At 40.2% G+C, this 21,217-nt stretch overlaps 2 protein-coding genes across 3 annotated transcripts in view; one reads left to right on the top strand and one right to left on the bottom strand.

The window, feature by feature from the left end:
- Caf1-105 (chromatin assembly factor 1, p105 subunit) overlaps positions 1-20,622 on the top strand; it is a 92,225-nt gene extending 71,603 nt beyond the window's left edge. Inside the window, exon 13 of the mRNA XM_076198929.1 lies at positions 19,445-20,622. The gene's annotated coding sequence lies outside the window, so the exon portion shown is untranslated. The remainder of the gene's footprint in view (positions 1-19,444) is intronic.
- Positions 13,997-17,867, bottom strand: LOC143033457 (zinc finger MYM-type protein 1-like). Of its 2 annotated transcripts, XM_076198926.1 has the most exons (3): positions 17,619-17,867; positions 16,680-16,819; positions 13,997-16,551 (listed from the first exon to the last, which is right to left on the bottom strand). In XM_076198926.1, the coding sequence occupies exon 3, from the start codon at positions 16,186-16,188 to the stop codon at positions 15,244-15,246; it is 945 nt and encodes a 314-aa protein (XP_076055041.1). In that variant the 5' UTR covers positions 16,189-16,551; positions 16,680-16,819; positions 17,619-17,867; the 3' UTR covers positions 13,997-15,243. The 2 variants fall into 2 exon arrangements, with proteins under 2 accessions (XP_076055041.1, XP_076055040.1); XM_076198925.1 differs by lacking the exon at positions 17,619-17,867 and having other exon boundaries at positions 16,680-17,562.
- Positions 20,623-21,217: the final 595 nt, after the last annotated feature.

Here is a 21,217-nt window from a genome sequence, read left to right as displayed (position 1 = left end):
TTCATACAGTCTCCTCTTCGCATCCATTCCCAAATGTCTATTTCTCATTACACTCTTTAAACCACCAAGGCATTTACTCGCTTCTCTCAATCTACATTCAACCTCCACCTTCACTCCACCTTTTCCTGCTACACTTGCACCCAAGTATCTAAAACTATCCACTTCCTCCAGTCGCTCTCCCTTAATGTTCACTTCCACTCTACTGCCACTTTCACCCCTTGTACATCTCATCACCTTACTTTTACCCACATTTATCTTTAGCTTTCTTCTATCACATACTCTCCCAAACTCTGCCACCAGCTTCCTCAATCCCTCCTCTGACCCTGCCACAAGCGCAGTGTCGTCCGCAAACAACAGCTGGCTCACCTCCCACTTTTCTCCATTTTCTTTTACCATCTCCAATCCCTGACTCACTACCCTAGCATTCACCTCTCGCACCACCCCATCCATGTATAAGTTGAACAGCCAGGGCGACATAACGCATCCTTGACGAAGTCCCTCCTTTACTTCAAACCACTCACTCTCTCCATTTCCAATCCTAACACATGCTCTACTACTCACATAAAAACTCTTGACAGCTCCCAAAAGCTTTCCTCCTATCCCATAAATCTGCATAACCTCCCACAGTGCCTTTCTGTCTACCCTATCATAAGCCTTTTCCAGATCCATAAAAGCCCAAAAAACATCCTTCCCCTTTCCTATAGCTTTCTCACATATCTGTCTTACCACAAAGATCTGATCTACACAACCTCTACCCGTCCTAAATCCACACTGTTCCTCACCAATTACTCCTTCTGTTCCTCTCCTAATCCTCTCAATTAAGATTCTCCCATAAGCCTTCCCTACTACACTCAACAGGCTAATCCCTCTGAAATTACTACATTCACACTTGTCCCCTTTTCCCTTGTAAAGAGGAACTATACAGGCACTACTCCAGTCCTCCGGTACTCTACCCTCTCTCCAGCAAACATTAAATAATCTCACCAACCAGTCCACCATCACTGAACCTCCCTTTTTCAGACATTCTGCATGACATCCATCCAGACCAGGTGCCTTACCTGCTTTCATCATCTTTACAACTGCCTTCACCTCATCCTTCCTTATTTCTCCTCCATTCTCCTCACTCATCACTCTCATTTTCTTCGTATTTCCCACTGCAGCTATCTTTCCTTCCCTATCCTCCTTCACATTCAGCAACTCCCTAAAATATTCTGCCCATCTATATACATATACACACACAAAGGATTTTTACCCCCTTGCAATAGAGGTAACCAGTGTCAAAGGCATAAAACCACTCCCACCCATTTCATTCCCACACACTCCACACCCATTCACCCCCCTCTCTTCCTTGGATGATCTTGGCTCCTGGATGATAGGTCATCCCTGCATCTTGCCCACCTCCCTAGGTCAGAAGCAATGTAGCAAGACACAGCACATCTACAGCAAGGCTGCCTCATTTAATCACCAACCTTCCCCCTCTACATCCCCTCATGTAGAAAAAGAGAAGACAGGGAGAAATCCCTTCAGGCCACACCAAAACACCACCCACACTCACTCCCCAATCCCCCACCCACTCCCTTCCTTGCATCACAGCAGCATCATCCACACACACAACCACCCACCCACACTCTCTGTTCCCCCATCCATCCATCCCACCCCCAGTCGATCTCCCAATTCCCTTTCCACCCCGGTTTCCCTCCTCACCACCTCGCTTCTCACTCCATCCAACCCAGCAACTCCTCACCACACCTTCCAGGCACCCCACCCTACACTCAAACTCCTCCTCCCCTCCCATGTTCCATGTTTCTGCCCCACACAGTCCTGTCAGCACAATCACACACACACACAACCCCCTCCCAGCACCTACCCCTAAACATCTACATCTTACCACACTTCCCAATCCCACAAGGAACCCACATGCCTCTCCCAATCCACACTCCACCTCCAAACTAAAATGAATTTTGATCTTTTGTTTCCTGTCATCAGCGAGTTCAGAGATGAAAACCACTATTTTCCCTCTCTGATTCTCTCCAAAAGCTGGAATCAGCAATGTTTTGCCTCTACTCAGACCCTGTATAGTTTTGCTTTATTCCTGTCCATACTGTCGGTAAGCATCTAGGAGCTTCACATTGCCCTTGCTGCTGCCATAATGTCATGATTAAAATTACAATTTTTCCTCCCTGACTCATCCAAAGTGTATTTACCTAATTGTAGTATACAGGAAAGGAACAACACTGGTTGGGTCAAGCCTCTTCTTCACTAATTTCTTATCATACCTACCCATTCATGTACAATTCCAACTTAATCTTTACCCTTGATATCAATTATATTTAGATTTGAACTCATGTATTGTTTGAGCTTAGGCTATATCACCTAAGCTATTCCATGTATTTACACACCTATATGGAAAATGTATTTTTTTATCCTTTAGGCATGTAGTTTTTCTTAATTTGCTCCAATGACCTCTTTCTCTTCAATCTTTCAAAGTTGGCAGACCCAGTGCTTTTAGTCTCTCCTCGTTTAGTTTATCTGCCAGGCTGGAGACCAGTTTGGTTACTGCATTTTGAATTCTCGATCTTGCTTATATCCTTCACTCTGTGTGGGGACCATACTACAGATACATATTTCAGTCTTAGACTGATCAGGGTTTATATGAGTTTTTTATTTCATCATCTCTTAATTTATATAGTCAAATGCCACTTTAATCTTCTGCATTAGTCTGTATGTCTTTCCCACAATCCTGCTGATATGTCTGTCACATGACAAGGTCTTTCATCAACCCTCCCAAGTTTTTTTCCTTTTTTGCTTTTTCAATGGGTTCACTTCCCAAGGAGTTTATGAATAGTTTTTTGCCACTATTGCCTATTTCCAGTATCTAATATATTTTTGGTATTGAACATTTTTTTCAATGGTATTGAACTTCATTTCTACATGACAAAACAGAGGTGGGGGTCGCCAATTATGTGAAGTGGCCTTGTTTTGCTGCATTGCTTATGACCCAGAGCAGTGGCTCGCTTGGCCATCGAGCCATAAATTCCATAAATCCAATCCAATCCAGAGCAGTGGCTGGGATACAGGGATGACCCATCATCTGTGAGCTAAGAGTAGAGGGAGGAAATGGTAGTGGAATAGGTGGGTGTGGGTACTTTTGACTTGGTTACCTCCTGTGTAAGGGGGAGGTCCTTAGTATATGGATAGATAGAAATAGAATTCCATTTCCCATTCTTTGCTCCATGCAATTTAGTGTCTAGATATTTGTGCAATAGTCTACCATCCTCCTTGATTTTCACTCTTTCTCTTGATTTTTGCGTCATCTGCAAACATGTTGGCATAGCTTGTTCCTTCCATCATGTCATAGACATAGACAAAAAACATTATTGGTGTGAGCACTGAGCCTTGTGGAACTCCACTTATTAATGCACTCCATCTTGACATCTTATCCTTTACTACTGTCCTCATGTATCTTTACTTCAAAAAGTCTTTCATCTATTCTAGTAGTTTGCCTTGCAGTCCTCCAGTATGCTCCAATTTCCACATAATCCAACTGTGAGGCATTTTATCAAATGCCTGCTCTAGGTCGAGGTACACACAGTCCATCCACCAGTCTCTCTCAATGACTCAAGTAAAAATTTCGTCACTCATGACCATCCAGAACTAAAGCCAAACTTTGTGTGTGTGTACAGAACCAAGGTCATTTGATACAGGCCCTTGCTGTTACCACTTATTCTTTTGGGTAATTAGGTTAGTAGGCAGCAGTTAAGAAAAAAAAAATGTAGTTGAAATGAATGTGAAGGAAAAGGTTTCTATATTATAGCTATTAGATATTTGAAATGGGTGTGAGATGCTTGAAGGCTGGGTGCTTGTTTTGGCTAGCTACTTTATAAAAGGGAAGAAGCCTGGTCTGTAGATAGAAATCTGTTTTCATGGTTGAAACAATCAGGAATGAAAGTAGCAAAGATGCCCTTCTCCCATGCCAAGCCACCTCACTGCTAATAATAATGTTAAATTGAAATGTGCTAATATCTAGTGCATTTCAGAAGGAAGTGACATCCTACGTAGGCATAAGAACAGATAAAGGAAATTTACTTGTTTCCTGTTGAAAATCTTATGGAAGAAACTATTTAGGTACCGCATGAAAATGTTTGTGCCTTAGGATTGAAGTTCAAATTCTTTTCAGAATAAATGTAGAACATTTATTTTAATTATTACTTATATACATACAAGGGTTTTTCACCATTACAAGGGAGGTAGCCAAAAATCAAAGGCATAAAATCCATTTCCACCCATTCCATCCCCACATATTCCACTCGCATCCACCCCCATCCCTTCCTCTTATCTTGGTTCCTCCTGGATGACTGGTCATCCCTGCATCTCACCCACTGCCCTGGGTCAGAAGTTAGTGTCACAAGACACAGCACATCCACAGCAAGGCCGCTTCATTAAATTGGCAACACCCTCTCCATCCTCTCAAGCATAAATGGAGAAGACAGGGAGATATCCCTTGAATTATTAAATTTATTCAAATGAATTTAAGAAAATATAAAAGTATTTATATGTATTAGTATGAAAATTAGGAGAGTGGATGTATAGGTACTTAAAAAAACACCTAAGAAGATGGAACTGCAGTGATTTCATTGATATTGGAGCATGTAGGATTGTGGTATAATAAACAGGTACCTGTTAATGATGGTGGTATTCATAGATGGATGATGTCCACTTTCTTAAGCTTTTAACCCACTCCCCTCCATCGGGAGATGCAGCCTTACAGGTCTTGACACTTGGTCTCCAGGCTTACCCAAAATTCTCTTAGCCTAAACCAGGAGTCACCAAACTACAGCCCACAAGGTCAGTTCATCCACCCCATTGCCAAATGTATATACATACGACCAAGGGCTTTTTCCCCCTTACAAGGAAGGTAGCCAAAGTCAAAAGGCATTATTCCACTCCCGCCTATTTCATTCCCACGCACTTCACTCCCATTCACCATCCCTCCCTCCCTCCCTCTTTTCATGGCTCCTGGATGACAGGTCATCCCTGCATCCTACCCACTGCCTTGGGTCAGAAGCCGTGCAACAAGACACAGCACATCCATAGCAAGGCCACTTCACTTAATCTCTGTCCCCTCATGCAGAAAAAGAGAAGACGGGAAGAAATCCCTTCAGGCTGTGTCAAAATATCGTTTACACATACTCCCTAGCCCCTCATCTCCCACACATCCCTATCTTGTCTTATCCCTTCCTTTCTAAACAGACATCCCCCTTTTTCCCAGCACCCCTTTTACCCCATTCATTCATTTCATCCTCGGTCGCCCCCTCATGTTCACTACATCCACCTCTGCCTTCCATACTTCTTTTACCAATCTTTCTTCATTCATTCTTTCCATGTGTCCAAACCATTCCAATACTCTTTCATCAACCCGATCTCCCAATTCCTTTTCCACCCCCACTCCTCTCCTCACCTTCTGGTTTCTCACTCAGTCTAGCCTAATAACCTCTACTATACTTCTCAGACCGTTCATCTCAAACACATTTAAAATCTTTATCTCTTCCTCTCTTATGTTTCATGTTTCTGCCCCATACAGTGCTGCCAACAGTCTCCTCCTAGCATCCATTCCGAAATGTCTACTTCCCATTACACTTTATCCTCCTTACATATATATATATATATATATATATATATATATATATATATATATATATATTTCATCAACTTTTTGGTAAATAGACATGTTTGTTGTCTTTATTTTCTATGTATTTTCTGAATTGGCAAATGAAAATTCTGGTTGTCTTTATTTTTTGTGTATTCATTGTATTGTATTAAACAAAATGGTTATGTGACCTGTGCTCATCATTCAGTTAACTGGCCCACTGAAAAAAAAAATTGTGACATCTGGTCTAAATAATTTCTTCCAATTTTTTGTGTATAAGCAAACAAACTGTAACTGACCATCCCTCATAAAGGGAAAGGGACCTTTTGGTATAGGTATTGTTATTCAAATAAGGGTAGAGAGCTGGCCGACAGGGTTGATCAAAGAATGCTGAGATAGTTTGGGCATAAGGGAAGAACGAGTGATGAAAGACAAGCAAAAAATGCAGAAAGCAAAAGTGGGTAAAAGGAACTTTTGCAGAAGACTGAGAATTAGGTGGATGGACGGGGTAAAGGCACTGGATGCAGGAGAACTGTTGGGCAAAGAAGGGACTGTTGGCATGATCTTCCTTTGTAAAAGATAAGAGTGGCTGGAGAATAGTTGTAAATGAATGAAGATATGACAGAGCCCAAAGGTTTGACATTCTTTGCTTTGTAAATTTCTGAAGTAGATAAGGTGGGGATTGTCATTGAAGTGGTGTGGATAAACTAGCACCAGCTGATAGACCCTGCTTTGGAGGAACTGTGTCATTGCCTCTGATCCAAGGAACTAAGATAGTAGGGACAATGAATAGGATTATGGTTGGGTAAAGGGTGTTTGCTATAACTCAGCCATCCTTCATATAAGAAGGATAAGGCCTTCCTGTGTATGTATGTATTATTATGTTGGCTTGTTACTTTTGTGTGTGTGTGTGTACCTAATTGTAATATAAAAGAAAGGAGCTACACTTGGGATCCTGTCTCTTTTTTTCCAACTATCATGCAAGCATTTAGTTTTGAATGTGCTTATGGGTTGAGCTTGTCAATACCATATTCTAAGCCAGTCCAGTTGACATGGCTGTATAGGAAACTATTTCTTGAGTTCCATTAGACATAAGGTCCTTATCAATTTGTTCCCGTGGACTCATGATTAATGGCCTAGACCAAGAGGTCTGTTTTATACCTATAATGATCATCAGAACACTGCTATCAAGTCTCCATATTTTCTTCTTTCCTTCAACATTTGTAGGTACAGTGTTTTTTATTTATCATCCACTTTAGGAAGAGACCATATCACCACTACATACTCTTTTTTTTTTTTTTTTTTTTTTTTTTTTTTTTTTTTTTTTTCCTGTCTCATCCTTATAGCAAAAATATATTTTCGGATTTGTCAGTAGTTTTTTTGATTCATTTATTAGTATTTCAGGTTTTGTTGAATGTAGAGGGGGATAGGGAGACTGATTATAGCAGTGGGTGGTTCCAGATAAATAACTGTGATTGGAGCTTGGTTAGATGGTTGTCACATGGAGTGTCTAATGAAGAGAGTAGTGGAACTGTAATGGCAAAGAAGGTTGTTTAATCTATGCCTGAGGGAAGGGTTCCAGTGAACTGGGGTGCATGTATAGTTCAGCAATACAAGGGAAAGGGAAACAAATATGATTGTAGTATTTTTAGATGGATCAGTCTGTTAAAGTGTAAGAACTTTGTAAATTAAAGGTGTCTAATTTTACTGGAATATGTTTTAGTACTTACCAAAGTCAATTGCTGATCCTATCCCCAAATTGTCGTCTACTTCATTCATTCTTTGTGCATCATCATTGTGTTTGATGAATAGTAATTGTGTTGATTGCCCCAAGCTGTTTGATATGAAATTTTAGAATTATAAAAAGGAAGAAACACCTACAGAGGAATGCACAGTTGGGAAGAAAAGAATAGGAGAAAATTGGTGGAGAATAATAATATATTAATAACATATAGATCTCAGAAAGGTAGAAGAAATTTTATGGTAACCACCCAGCAATAATGATATTCACATACAGAACATGCATGGGGAGCTAAAAGATGGGGTGAGATTCTCATAAAATTATACTAAATGGGCTTTTTTAAAACCTTATTCAAAACAAGTGATAGATATTGTTTTTTAATTTTTTATTAAATTTATGTGATAAGCCTTGAAAAATTAAGCCAGGAGAAATAATTAGGAAATAACAAAGAAGTTACACAGAATAAAAAAAAAAAAAAAAAAGAAGATAGGGCATACAGTATAGGAATAAATGCAAAAATACTGTCATTTGCTAGAACAGATTGGTATGTTATTAGTGAAGCTTTCATTTTTATACAGTGTATGAACAATCTAAAATAATGTATCTAACTTGTCAAGTAAAGAATAATTTTATCTCTATACAAATCGCCATAACCTTTTTACTAGTACTTGGGCTGAAATTAAAAAAAATATATACTTTTTTTATGTTGTAGATTTTTTTGTTTATGAAGCTGTCATCTAGGAGGCATGGTGTCAGTGTGCTGCAGTAGAGTATTTTGTGTATAAACATACATATATACATATACCAAGGCTTTTTCCCCCTTTCAAGGGAGGTAGCCAAAAAGGGAAAGGCATAAAAACACTCCCACCCATTTCATCCCTAAATACACTCCACACCCCTCCCACCCTCCCTCTCATCTGAGCACCTCCTGGATGACGGGTCATCTCTGCACCTTGCCCACTGCCCTGGGTCAGAAGCAGTGTCGCAAGACACAGCACATCCACAGCAAGGCCGTTTAATTTAATCGGCGACCCCCCCCTCTCCGTCCCCCCTTGCATACAAGGAGAGGACGGGGAGAAATCCCTTCGGGCATAGCAGAAATATTGAATGTGTCACATACCCTCTTTTTTTGGGGGGAGGGGCGACTGAAGACAATATTTCAGAACCAACATGCACACTGGTAAGTAACACTGATGCACCAATATGAAAACTTCAAAGAGATATTCCAGTTCAAATTTATAGCCCATAACTATGCTGTCTATCCACTCATCTTTCCTGCTGTCAGAAATATCTAGGGAGTAGAGACTTCTCTCAAAAGACAATGAAAAATTCTTAATATTGCTGAAGGAATTGTCATTTTCACTATAGGATGCTTTTCTGTAAATAGTAAACCTTGTATTAGGGTTGAAAAGGATAAGAGAGCATATTTTGTGGTGAAGGTGGGGCTACTTGAGGGTTGTGCAATGTTGCTGTGGCTGTTCAACCTGTACAGGGATGGGGAGGTGAGGTAAGTAAATGCAAGGGTGCTAGACCATTGGAGCTGGTGAAAAGAAATGGGATGTGATCCAGTTGTTGTTTGTGGATGATACTGCACTTCCAGCAGAGCAATAGTGTGATATGTAAAATTGAGGATGGTGGTGGTGATAGTAAAATTAGATTGGAAATGCCTACTTCACTCAACCAACATCAATTTCAGAAGGCCACTACCAGTACACAACAAATGCTGGAATGATAAAAAAAAAGCAATAATGAGAGCCATAATTGGTAGCCTATTAAGTTGGACTAGTAATTGGTTGAATGATCGAAAACAGAGTTGTTCTAAATGGCAAAACTTCTTGATGGAGTTCCGCAGGGTTCCGTTCTTGGGGCACTTCTATTTTTAGTATATATGAATTATATAGACCACGGACTAAAATACATTGTCTCCAAATTTGCTGATGATACAAAAATGTGCGGAGTGGCAAATAATCACTTAAACTGATTAGATATTCAAGAAGATTTGTATAACAGCTATGGTCTGAAAAGTGGCCAATGAAATAACACAAGTAAATGCAAGGTTATGCACATTGATAAAAATAACAGTACAATTACAAGTTAATTGGAAATTTGTTAATAAAAGTGGATAGTGAAAAGTATCTTAGCATAATTATCTTTAATAATCTCAAATCATCTAAGCAGTGTATTTCAGCCTCTGAGAAAGCAAATAAGATTCTAGGACTGATTGCATGATCTTTTGATTTCAAAAGTCCATCTTCCATTAAAAAGCTATATAAATCGTTAGTTCATCCACATTTGGAATATGCTGTTTCCGTATGGTCACCGAATCTCATTAAAGACATTGACAGATTGGAAAAAGTACAACAGCGAGCCACAAAACTGTTACCGAATATCAAAATTCATACAAAAATTTACCAAAACATATGAATCTTTTCCCTAAAAAAGAAAAGACTCAGAGGTGAATTGATACAGGTCTTTAAGATTCCAAAGGAAATTGACAAAATCAAAATTGATCAAATTTTCACATAATCCGACAAGAAACAATGGTCTCAAACTGTCAGGAAGTAGATTTAATTTGGAAGTGGGTAGGAACAAGTTTGCCAACCCTGTAGTTAATGAATGGAATAAACTTTCTGCAGAAGCAGTGCAATGTTGTTCAGTTCGAAGCTTTTAAGATTCGTTTAGAGAAACACCTAAGCAAGAAGTTATAATGCCTGCCATTTATTTTATATTTGTTGTTATTTGTCTTTATTATTATTTACTTGATTTTCACTTTTTACTTACCTGTCAATTTAGTATTATTTGCTATTTATCTGTTTATTATTTAACTATATGCATATATTTTATTTGCCATATTATTTACATTATAATTTTTATCATGTCTTTTTCTCATCTGACCTAACTATGGACTAAAAGGTCTCCTGTTGACATGCTCCTCCTTTGCAATCCTTTGTAAACAATCCAAAATTATAATTGAGACAGACATAACAATGACAATAAGTGGTTAACCAACTTTATGGCAGAGTAACTCAAAACAACCAAATCCTAGTGTAAAGCCAGAAATTATAGATTAATGTTATTTTCGTTTAACTACATTTTTCTAGAAGATTCTATAAGCGAGATCGTTAAGCATTATGGGTACGCTGTAGCTCCATCCCTCCGTGACGTCATTAGAACGCATTCGGATGTTAACGATTAGAAACCTAAGATTTAGGAGAATGAGAAAACTTCCCAACCTCCAATTCAAGATTTCATTAGAGGAATAATATAGGGAATTTATGTAATCTAGATATTCTATCAAGAAACGAGATAACGAAGTCTTGAGTGATAGTGTGAAGGGGTAGTCGGTAGTTTTGTACATGGATACGAACACGTTTGCTAGCCATGTTCTGTATCGTGTACGTAGCTTGAATCAGTCCCAAGCCTAAAGTCTCCTTCGTAACAGGTATGTCAATGTTCTCATTCAAGATATTGAAATATCTGAGAATACATTAATAAATATTAGTACAAGTTATTGAGTGAAGTGAGTCTCAACCCTGGAATCCCCATCATAACAGGGAGAAAATGGGTTGAGGGAGTTGAAAAATTACAAGTGAATGCAAAAACAAACTTGGGGTATTAGAGCATGTGATCGAAAGAATCTATTATGGAAAATGTGAAATCTGTAAAGTGTAATTGTGGCTGAGGGTGTTCTCTCCCAAAGATATTGAAAAGCGTTCAGGGCTGTAGCCAGGAATTATTATTATTATTATTATATATATTTTGGGGGCTGCCGCTGTATTGTGTCCACACACACACACACACACACACATATACGATATATAACATTTGATATGCCTGTAATGATAGTTTCAGTTTTATATTTTATGTTTATAAATCATGTATCACAAATTCATAAATTTAGCTTATTTTTTGTCTGGTTTTCCAGTGTAGTGTATTTATAATACTTGTGAGTAAAAATTAATTTTGTGGCTAATTGGATTTTTTGGTTTAGGTTTGATAGGAAGTAGGTGAAATAAACATTTGGATAAGTGCCCAGAAGGGATCGTAAAAATACATGTTCTAACCACGCCATTAGGCGTTGAATTATGTAACCTAACTACGTCATTAGGCGTCGAATTATATAAAGCTACAAAGTACATCATTGTTTCGAAGATAATCATCCATGATGGGTTTTAGTTCAGGTCAAACAATTTTAAATAAATTGTGACTAATTATTGAATATAAGACCTACATATATTTTTGTTACATTTTAACAACTGATTGAAAACTTGAAATATTCTTTAATTACCCAGCCTGGATACCGCTACTACAGGTAACATCAAAACGGCCTTAAAGGAGGAGAATGGAATAAAATAGTGTTTATTCAAAAAGTACTAGTCAATTTATGTTGTATTGTGGCAGCGTTACTACTAGAATAATTAGACTTAATATATTTCCCAAATCACCATTATAGTTGATTTTTCTCATAGGTGGTGCTCTTGAAGGAACACTGTTTTACAGAGGCGTTATGAACATTTCGTCCACCCATTCATTAATTGAATAAATGCCATTTTGGTGACACCATTGTGGCATTACAATTTTGCGGCAGCTGTGCCATGTTGGGCATTACAGAGTCATTTCATCGAAGAATGCTCAGAGAAGCTATAAACGTCAAATGGTCCAGGGAGATATCAAATGAACGACTGTACAAGGAAACAAATCAACAACAGTGGAGTGACATCATCATGACTCAAAGACTACGACAGTGCGGTCATCTGGAAAAACTGCCCGAAGAGACGCCTGCCAGAATAGTACTAGAAGAGACAAGGCGAACTGTAAAGAAAACAAGAGTGGTTCAAGCAACAACATGGCTGTCAACTATGAAAAAAAAGACCCGAGGAATTTGTCAGTAGATGATGCCAGTCATCTAACCCAGGATCGAAAAGAATGGAGAAAGGTAGTCTAAAGATCGAGAGCGCTGCGTTCACCTGAACTCGATGCGTCACAGTAGTAGTAATTGTTTGACGACTAGTTTGATCAATAAGCTTAGAGAAATAAAACCAAGAGAGATAATAAGTGAATAACAAAGATATTAAATAGAATATCTGTAATACTGGGATTATATATATATATATATAGGTTTAGAGGGTTAGGAGTATATCATGAATCAGGGTACTCGTGGATCTCATTAGACATAGGATGTATCAACCAAGGTCTAAATATACAGGTCAGACCGTTGGAATTCTTCTGCGCAGCTTCTGACGTCATTTGGCTGAGTCCATTTTCTCTTTGTGATACACTGAAGAAAACTGAAACGCCAAGGAAGACAGGAACTATAATATTTTATATATTATATATATATTATATATTCATATATATAGACAGGAACTATAATATTTTATATATATTTATATATATACTTTATATAATATTTGTCAGAATATAACTAATTGCGTGGAGCAGTGCGAGCGAAGGCAACGTCATTTTTGAACGACGGACCAGCTTCAACTGACAGCTATAGGACCCGCTAACCCCACTTTGAGCAGCCAGGTGACGTTCACGGGCCCGCTGCGCCAACTCCCTCGAAATTCGGTCGGAAGTGGTTAGACCTTATATTCTTAGATCTTGGTATCAACCCTGTGCGTCCCCTCCCTTACGTATGGTTATGGGCGCGGGATCGGTTTGTGTGGAAGGGGAAGAATGTCTGTAAGAAAATTAAAAGATAGCAGTGTATGAAAGAGGGCTATTGCCAATAAGCGCTTTTTCGTCGGCGATTAAGGGGCGGTTGATGGTAGTGGCTCGGGAGAAGCGGGCAGGGAACTTGGACGGCGGCGCCGACACCTGCGATTAAAATCACCATAAGTTGAGAAAATGGAAGAAGGCGTAGTAGTAGAGAAAGGTTGAGAAACTGAAAAATCTTTAGTGGAAAGTAAACTGAAATGAGATGTAGTACAAGAGAAAGAAAGGAAGAAAATTTTAGTCGAAAAAGTACATGTAGATGTGCGTGGGGCGTGGTTATGTTAGTGAGAGGTGTGTGTATGTATCTTACGAGAAACCAGGCAGCGCGTTCCTGTTTAACCCCAGGTGAGGTTGAGCGTTCCTGATTAACCCCAGGTAAGGCTGAGCGTTCCTGATTAAACCCAGGTGAGGCTGAGCGTTCCTGATTAACCCCAGGTGAGGCTGAACGTTCCTGATTAACCCCAGATGAGGCAATGGGCGTATGGCCTCTAAGGAGGCAATGGGCGATATCCAAAGCGTATTCAAGAGAGTGGATCCGACGGCAGTGCGAGGGGGCAGGCGGGCGAGTGTTGGTTTATCTCTTTTCTTCCAAGCACAACTCCGAAAGCAGAGAATTACGTGACTTGGGAAACGGGTGTATTTGTCTTAAGTGTAAACCCGCTTGCCAGCGTCAACGAAGAGGTCAGACGTGCGCCGGACCGGTCAGCGACCGGCAGGGCCGTTTCTAGCTTTGTGGGGGCCCTAGGCAAGAGGCAGTTAGGGGCCCTCAAAAGTTAGAGAGCTAGACAGATTGGTATTTCATTTATACCTGTGAAGTTTGCCAAACAGTAATTAAACGATTTCTATATCTTTTGATGGTGTTAAAGGATGCAAGTAACTATTACACCATATTTATTTATTTAAACATTTATTTTAACTTAACATCACAGTCTCTGAATACAAACCACACTTCAAAATATTGGTAACTTAACATCACAGTCTCTGAATACAAACCACACTCCAAAATAGTAGTAACTTAACATCACAGTCTCTGAATACAAACCACCACCAACTGCATTGTATTGGGCTCAAAATCTCTGCTTTCTGGCTTTTTTTTTTACTAGCAAAATCATCAATGATATCTTCATACAACACGTCTTTCCCCACTTCATGGTTGATGCTGATTATTGCAAGACCACTGAGTCGCTCCTGCCCCATAGATGATCTTAAATAGGTCTTGATGAGTTTCAGCTTCGAAAAGCTCCTCTCTGCTGAGGCCACAGTCACAGGCAGAGTACAGGCAATTCTCAGTGCAACCCACAGATTGGGATACAATTCCTCAAAATGTTTTTTGTGGATAAAGGTGAGGAGCTCAAGAGCAGTCATTTCGTCTGAGGGCAAACTTGGTAAGTGTTTAACTTCCATAGCCAGTTCCTTTCCATCAATGTCACTTTCATTTCCAGAGGTTAATGTCTTGCATAGTTTGTCACACTGGTTGTTCAATGACTGATCATCCAGTTTCTGGAAATTGAGCAGCACTCCAAATTGGTCTCTTACTTCACTCAGAGTTTTAAATCTATCAGTTAAGGATTGAATGGTAGTGTCAACAACAACATTAAAGAATGTTATTTCTAGCCTCTTCATTGCAGATCTCATCTGCGGCCTCATAAGCAAAGTGTCTTTTTGTACTTCTTAATCTCTTTTCTTTGAGTACAGCCTCTACATTCATTTCCTCACACATATCTTTAGCAGAGACTTGAGCTGAAGTGAATCCAATTCTTCTGTAGTTAGTCAGAGATGTTTTCGCTTTAGTAAGGAGGTCAACTGCCACATCAAGCTGCATTTTAGGAGACTGCAGGAGCTTACTGACATGGTTCACAATGTGTAGAATGTCATACCATATGACTGTGCAAATGATAAATCGGTATGACCCCACCTCTTCTGCCAGACTTTGGGCTTCAACCTTGGTCAGAGGATCAGACACTTCCCTGACCTTCAACAAAGCTTCCCTTATATTAGAGGCCTGATACCGCACAGCTTCTATGCTATTAATACGGCTCTCCCATCTTGTGTCACTCCAGGTCTTGAGTGCAACAGTGACATAATCTTTTAGGATTGCCCATCTTTGTGGTGAGGCTGAAAATAGGTTGTACAGTTTCTAAACAGTGCCGAAATAGCTAGTGGCATCTATTGAAGCTGTTGCTGCATCAGATATCATCAAGTTTAGGGAATGTGCTCCACATGGAACATAGAGTGCACGAGGGTTCTTCTCAAGAAGTCTGGCTTGAACTCCTTTGTTTCTCCCTTTCATGTTGGCACCATTATCATATGATTGTCCTCTGCAATCTTCAAGGAGAATATTCAGTTCCGTCAGTTTCTTTATAATTAGAGATGACAAACCAAGACCTGTTGTTTCAGAAGCTACAAGGAACCCCATAAAATGTTCCTTAATTTCTGGTTTCTTGTCCATTTTGACAGTCCTTATGACAACTGACATCTGTTCTTGATGGTTTACATCGGGAGTACAGTCCAAAATAATTGAATAATATTTGGACTGTTTAACTTCAGTCACCATTGTGTCCATTATTTTAGTACTGATTGAAGCAATAAGTTCATTTTGGATGATATTTCCAAGGTAGCTGGAATGACTGAACTGGCCACTCTCAACACGCTCAATGTGCTGCTTCATGACAGGATCAAATTTAGCAAGCAGCTCCACCTCTTTTAGAAAATTCCCATTATTCTGCTGGTGTAACGTGTTTGATGAACCTCTAAATGCAAGATTTCTCTCGGCTAAGGATTGGATAATGGCGATTAAGCGAGTCAGGACATCTCTCCAGCGCCTCTTTTCAGCCTCCAATAGTGTTCTTTCAGCTTGGTCTATTGTCTTTCCAGTTTGCAAACGGAGTTGTAAATCTTTCCAGGTTGCCATGTGCGCTATGTGTGCTGGACTGCTTTCATGACTTTTCAAAAGTGTGCCTATGTTTTTCCAGTCTGTCAGTCCTTCTGTCACTAACTTTTGTTCTTTGGTTGAAAATAATTTACAACAAAAGCAATAGAGAGCATTTTTTGTTTTTGAGTAGATAAGCCAAGTCCGCTTCATCTTTTCTCCATTAACCAATGTTCTACAAAAATAATGATAATGGAAACTTCTTCCGTCTTCTTTTTTTGGGAAATGTGAAATCAGAACTAATCTGAAATGGCCCTCTACCTACTGCATCCGTTCTAAATGCATCAGACAGAATGGTTGGCCAGTTAGCAGGATCTAGTGGTTTAGAATAAATGGGAGGCTGCTCAGAAGTAGATGATGCCTTCTGTGGTTCTGGGGAATGTGGTGGTCTTGGTGGCAGTACAGCTTCCTGGACAGATCCTGATGAATGTGATGGCACTGGAGCATCCTGTTCAGGAAGTTCAGAATATTCCTCTGGCTTGCTGTCTGGAGCTCCAATATATTTTAGAATTGATCCTGCAAAATTACAAATTTCCTTAGATGATTAGGCGTTAGTCTAAAATAATACTCACCATTCAGAAAACATAATAAAACCAAACTTTAATATGTTTCTTTAAATTATTAAATAAACGATAATGAATTACCTTTTTCTTTTGACCATTTTTCTTCGTCAAATTTCTTTTTCTTTCGTTTCTCTGCTCCGCTGAGATAAATTCGTTTTGATGCCATTACGGGAATGATGATTGGCGAGTCTTAGAGTCTAATGTAGGCCTAGCACAGAAATCTGTTAAGTGAAAACCTTATAAATACATGGAATCAATTTTACATACACGATATTCGAGTAGAATAAATATGATTATTTTTATCAGTGTAGGCCTAACACAGATATCTGTAAAGTGTAAACCTTTTAAATACCCCTTAATAAAAATAATTCTACATACACGAAATTCGGGTAGACCTGAAAGGTGAACAGATGGGTGACTGTTGAGCCTGTGGTTATCTTAATATTATATACGAACTAGAGAAACGGACCACACGACAAACGGAATAGAATTCATGTATTTCTGTCACTTCCTTTTGAGCTAACCTCGGTCCTGCCATCTAGTGTTTTTTTCATTAGGTAGGTGAAGTGAGAAAATAAATAATCATAATTTTGATAATAAAGAAATAAGCGAATAAATGAATAAGGGATTGGATAACATATCGATACAAAATCAACAAAATTGAACATATGAACATATATGAACATTGAATATTGAAAAAGGTGGAAAAGGTAAACATTCCATAGAATACAAACATTTCCTATTGTGCATACAAATATAATAAAAGGAATTCCAACTTACAGTCACAGAACACACAAACTTACAAATTTACACTATCAGAAGCTAAGCATGAAGCGACCAAAGAGTAAACAAGAACGCTGGTGATGCCAATTCCAGTGACAAATAAAGCCAAACAATTGGACAAAGAATAGTAAGCTAATGGCCAAAAAGAGTTTGTAATCAACAATTAGTAACATCTGTAGCCATAAGCCCTAGCTTAGTGAACACATAAATGAATAAATAAAGCCAATTAATGCTTACCATATTATATCTTTAGATTAAATAAGATATAGGTGATTTTTAACAAGATAGTATTTTTAGCAGACGATCAAAACATTTCAAACAATAACAAACACTGCAAGAGGCGTGTTGTTTATTTGCGTCGGCGAGCGGGAGAGGCACAGGCTCATATTTGACCTTCGGTAGCGTTACCTAGCCATTGGGCCGGCCGGGGGCCCCCTGGTAGGTTGGGGGCCCTAGGCAATCGCCTATACCGCCTATAGCTAGAAACGGCCCTGGCGACCGGCCAGCGAAGATTGATGGGCGCTGTTGAGAGAATTGGAGCGAAGAGCGACGTCTGACCTCTGCTGAGTCGATGTTGGTTATCGTACTGCATACGTGACTCTTCATACGTACAGGCCCACCTTTTCCGCCCTGCCACACCCTTTAGGCTTGATGGGTGACGAGATGTGTCCGTCTTGGTGTGTTTCCATTGTCCGAGTCCATGCATATTGAGCTAGGACTGACTCGTTGACAAAAAAAAAAAAAAAAAAAAAAAAAAAAAATCGCATTCTTAGAGTAACTGGGAAAGTGGGATATTCATATAAAACAGGAATTCTAGATGAATGATGACCCCCGAGGTGAGAAATTGGCTTGGGTAGGAGACGACATATAAGAGTTTAGGAGAACGAAACCAATTCCGGGAGTTAGGAATGGGAGAGCACTCGAGGAGGGTTCGCGCCATAAGAAGCATCGAAGTGTCATTATAAGCTGTGACGCCCTTCATGCAGGTTAGGCCTTATATGTGCTCCTCGCTTAGAGGAATTGTGAAATATTAACGATAAATTGTAATAAGATTAGTAGTCATAGAAGGATTTTGAGAATGGGGGGATTTTGTGCAATGTGGATTAGTGCAATATATAATTATAAGCTGTAACGCCCTCCATGCAGGTTGCCATACAGAATGCCAAGCGTCCCCAACACAACGCAGAACAGTCAAGTTTAGAGTTAGTACAGTTTTAGCCTCTGCTTGCCCACTGGTTAGTGATTAAGATACGAAGTTGTAGGAGTTCCGAGTGTGTGCGTTATATATAAATGATTAGGTTTAGAATTAACACAGTCGTGGTCTCTGGACGCCTACTGATTAGTTGTGGAATAAGATTCGGAGTTGAAGAAGTTCTGTGTGGCATTATATTATATATATATATATATATATATATATATATATATATATATATATATATATATACATATATATATATACGCGTGTGTATGTGTGTGTGTGTGTGTTTCACCATGGTCTTGGATCACGTGTTGGACTCGTGATCGACAGTTATTTCACTCCCGGGAGAGCTCGTATATGACCGATATATGGGTAATGTTGTGACCTTACACGCACACACACACACGCACACACACACACACACCACACACACACACACAACTCCCCGCCCACGAGAGCTGGAGTAACCACTCGCAGCGCAGCGATACTGAAATTGTTTCAGCCCTGGGCGGGATTCGAACCCGGACCTCCTTAGTGGCAGCCGGGAACTCTACCAACCGCGCTATCGAGTCGTGGAGTGTGTGTATAATTTTCTTAAGCACCGGTGGATCACAAATTAGCATAACGACCCACGATGCTCGTGTCCGTGCTTAATTGATTACTCATTTTTCTTATTAGTCATTTACGAGGTATGTCAGAAAAGTTCCAGGACAGGTGTCACAAAAGACTTGTTTCAAGCCCAAACTACAAAATAAGAGTTTTCCCTTTCAAAATAATCCCCCTGGAGTATATAACTGTGATCTCAGTTCTCTGCAGCCATTGAGCTTTTGTCTACATAGTTTTATATACATATCTTCTGTTTCAGGTCGTCAAACAATGAGCACAGAGCAATGAAAATACTTGAAGTTTCTGATCCGGTTGTGGAAAACTCCGTCAGAAGCACTGGGATTGCTGCGGCAAGTGCACGGAGATGAGACGATGTCATGCCCACGTGGTTTTGAGTGGTGCAAAAGATTTAAAGAGGGACGCAAGGATGTGGAAGACGACTCTAGGAGCGGAGGGTCTTCAACGAGCAGGACTGAGGCCGTCAGGCAGATGGTGCATAGCGATCGTCAGCTGACTGATCGCAGATGACTTGGGCATGACTCAGGATGTCCGGAAAATTATCACTGAAAATTTGGACATGCAGAAAGTCTGCGCAAAGATGGTGCTGAAACTGCTGAACGATGACAAGAAGGAACGACGAATGCAAGTGTGTCAGGACATCTTCGAGCGCCTTGAAACCGAACCAGACTTGCTAGGGAGAGTCATCATCGGTGATGAGTCATGGATCTTCGAGTACGACCCGGAGACCAAACACCAGAGCCTACAGTGGAAGAGTCCGACGTCGCCAAGGCCGACAAAAGCAAGACAGTCGAAGTCCAGTCATGTTGATCGCCTTCTTCGTTGTGAGGGGCATCGTTCACTGCGAGTTCTTGCCCCACAGGGCCAGACGATCAACCAGCATGTCTACAAAGAGATACAGTGGCGTTTACTTTGTTCAGTGCGCTAGAATAGGCGAGAGTTGTGGGAGGGCAACTCGTGGCTGATTCATCATGACAACGTGAAAACTCACAATGGCCTGGCCGAGAAGAATATGGCCGTTTTGGAGCAACCTCCCAACTCACCCGACCTGGCTCCGTGTGATTTTTTCCTTCTCTTCCGTAAGCTCAAGGGGACCCATTTTGAAGACGTGGACATCAAAAAGGCTGTGACGACGGAACTGCGGAAGATCCCAGTAGAATCCTTCCAGGACTGCATGCAAGCGTGGGAGAGAAGGATGGAAAAGTACGTTAGACTCCAGGGGCATTGCTTCGAAGGGGAAAAAACTGTAGTTTATAGTTTGGATTTGAAATAAATATTTTGTGACACCAGTCCTGGAACTTTTCCGACACACCTCGTGTACCTCTAAATAGCACGTTTTCAGGCCAGTGTCATATATTCTCGGTCAAGCTACCTACCGAAAGTTTATCCTATCATTGTGTTATAGGTTTACCTGTAATGTTGCGCTTCGCCCCAAATTTCTGTATTTGAAATAATAGAATAAAGGGTAATTCAAAAAGCTAGAAGTTTGTATCTTATTTTAATAATCATGTTATTTATTTGTTTTTGAGCTATCGACTTCGATTCGTTCCGCAACGGCTTGCCGGTGACGAAGTCCAATTGTAGGTCGTCTATGTCTTCTGGGGGGACATAGGACTGGTACCAGCGATCTAGCTCCTCCTGGAAAAAAAAAAAGTCCTGTTCGACTTCTCTGTATTCCAGCGTTGAGGTGTGGGAGGAGATCCACGACTAAAATCGGGACGAGAGCATAACGGTCACTAGTGAGCTAGGGGTCCACCATCCACCGAGCACGACAAGCCATGCACGTTAAGAACTGAGTGAGGACCAGGCGCCCTCCAAAGATGTGAGTGGATATTTCCCAAAGACACCACGTGGGAGCTTGGATGTTTGATTTCCAGCCAATAGCAGCACTCAGCTCTCTACGCAGCCAATCAGAACATCCTAGGATTAGGGGGTTTTGTGCAGATGACTCTGAAGCGACCAATACTGGCGGAACCATCATGGCGCCAAGAAGTCAACAAAGTTGCTCGTACAT

Source organism: Oratosquilla oratoria, chromosome 15 (assembly GCF_046742065.1).
Source record: "Oratosquilla oratoria isolate Oo_2021 chromosome 15, ASM4674206v1, whole genome shotgun sequence".
In the NCBI taxonomy this organism is placed as follows: Eukaryota; Metazoa; Arthropoda; class Malacostraca; order Stomatopoda; family Squillidae; genus Oratosquilla; species Oratosquilla oratoria.
Note: the sequence above shows the minus strand (reverse complement) of the source record. Positions and strands in the feature narration are given on the sequence as shown.

Coding starts and splice junctions, on each gene's coding strand:
- LOC143033457 (XM_076198926.1), bottom strand. CDS start 16,188: ATGAAGCGGACTTGGCTTATCTACTCAAAAACAAAAAATGCTCTCTAT.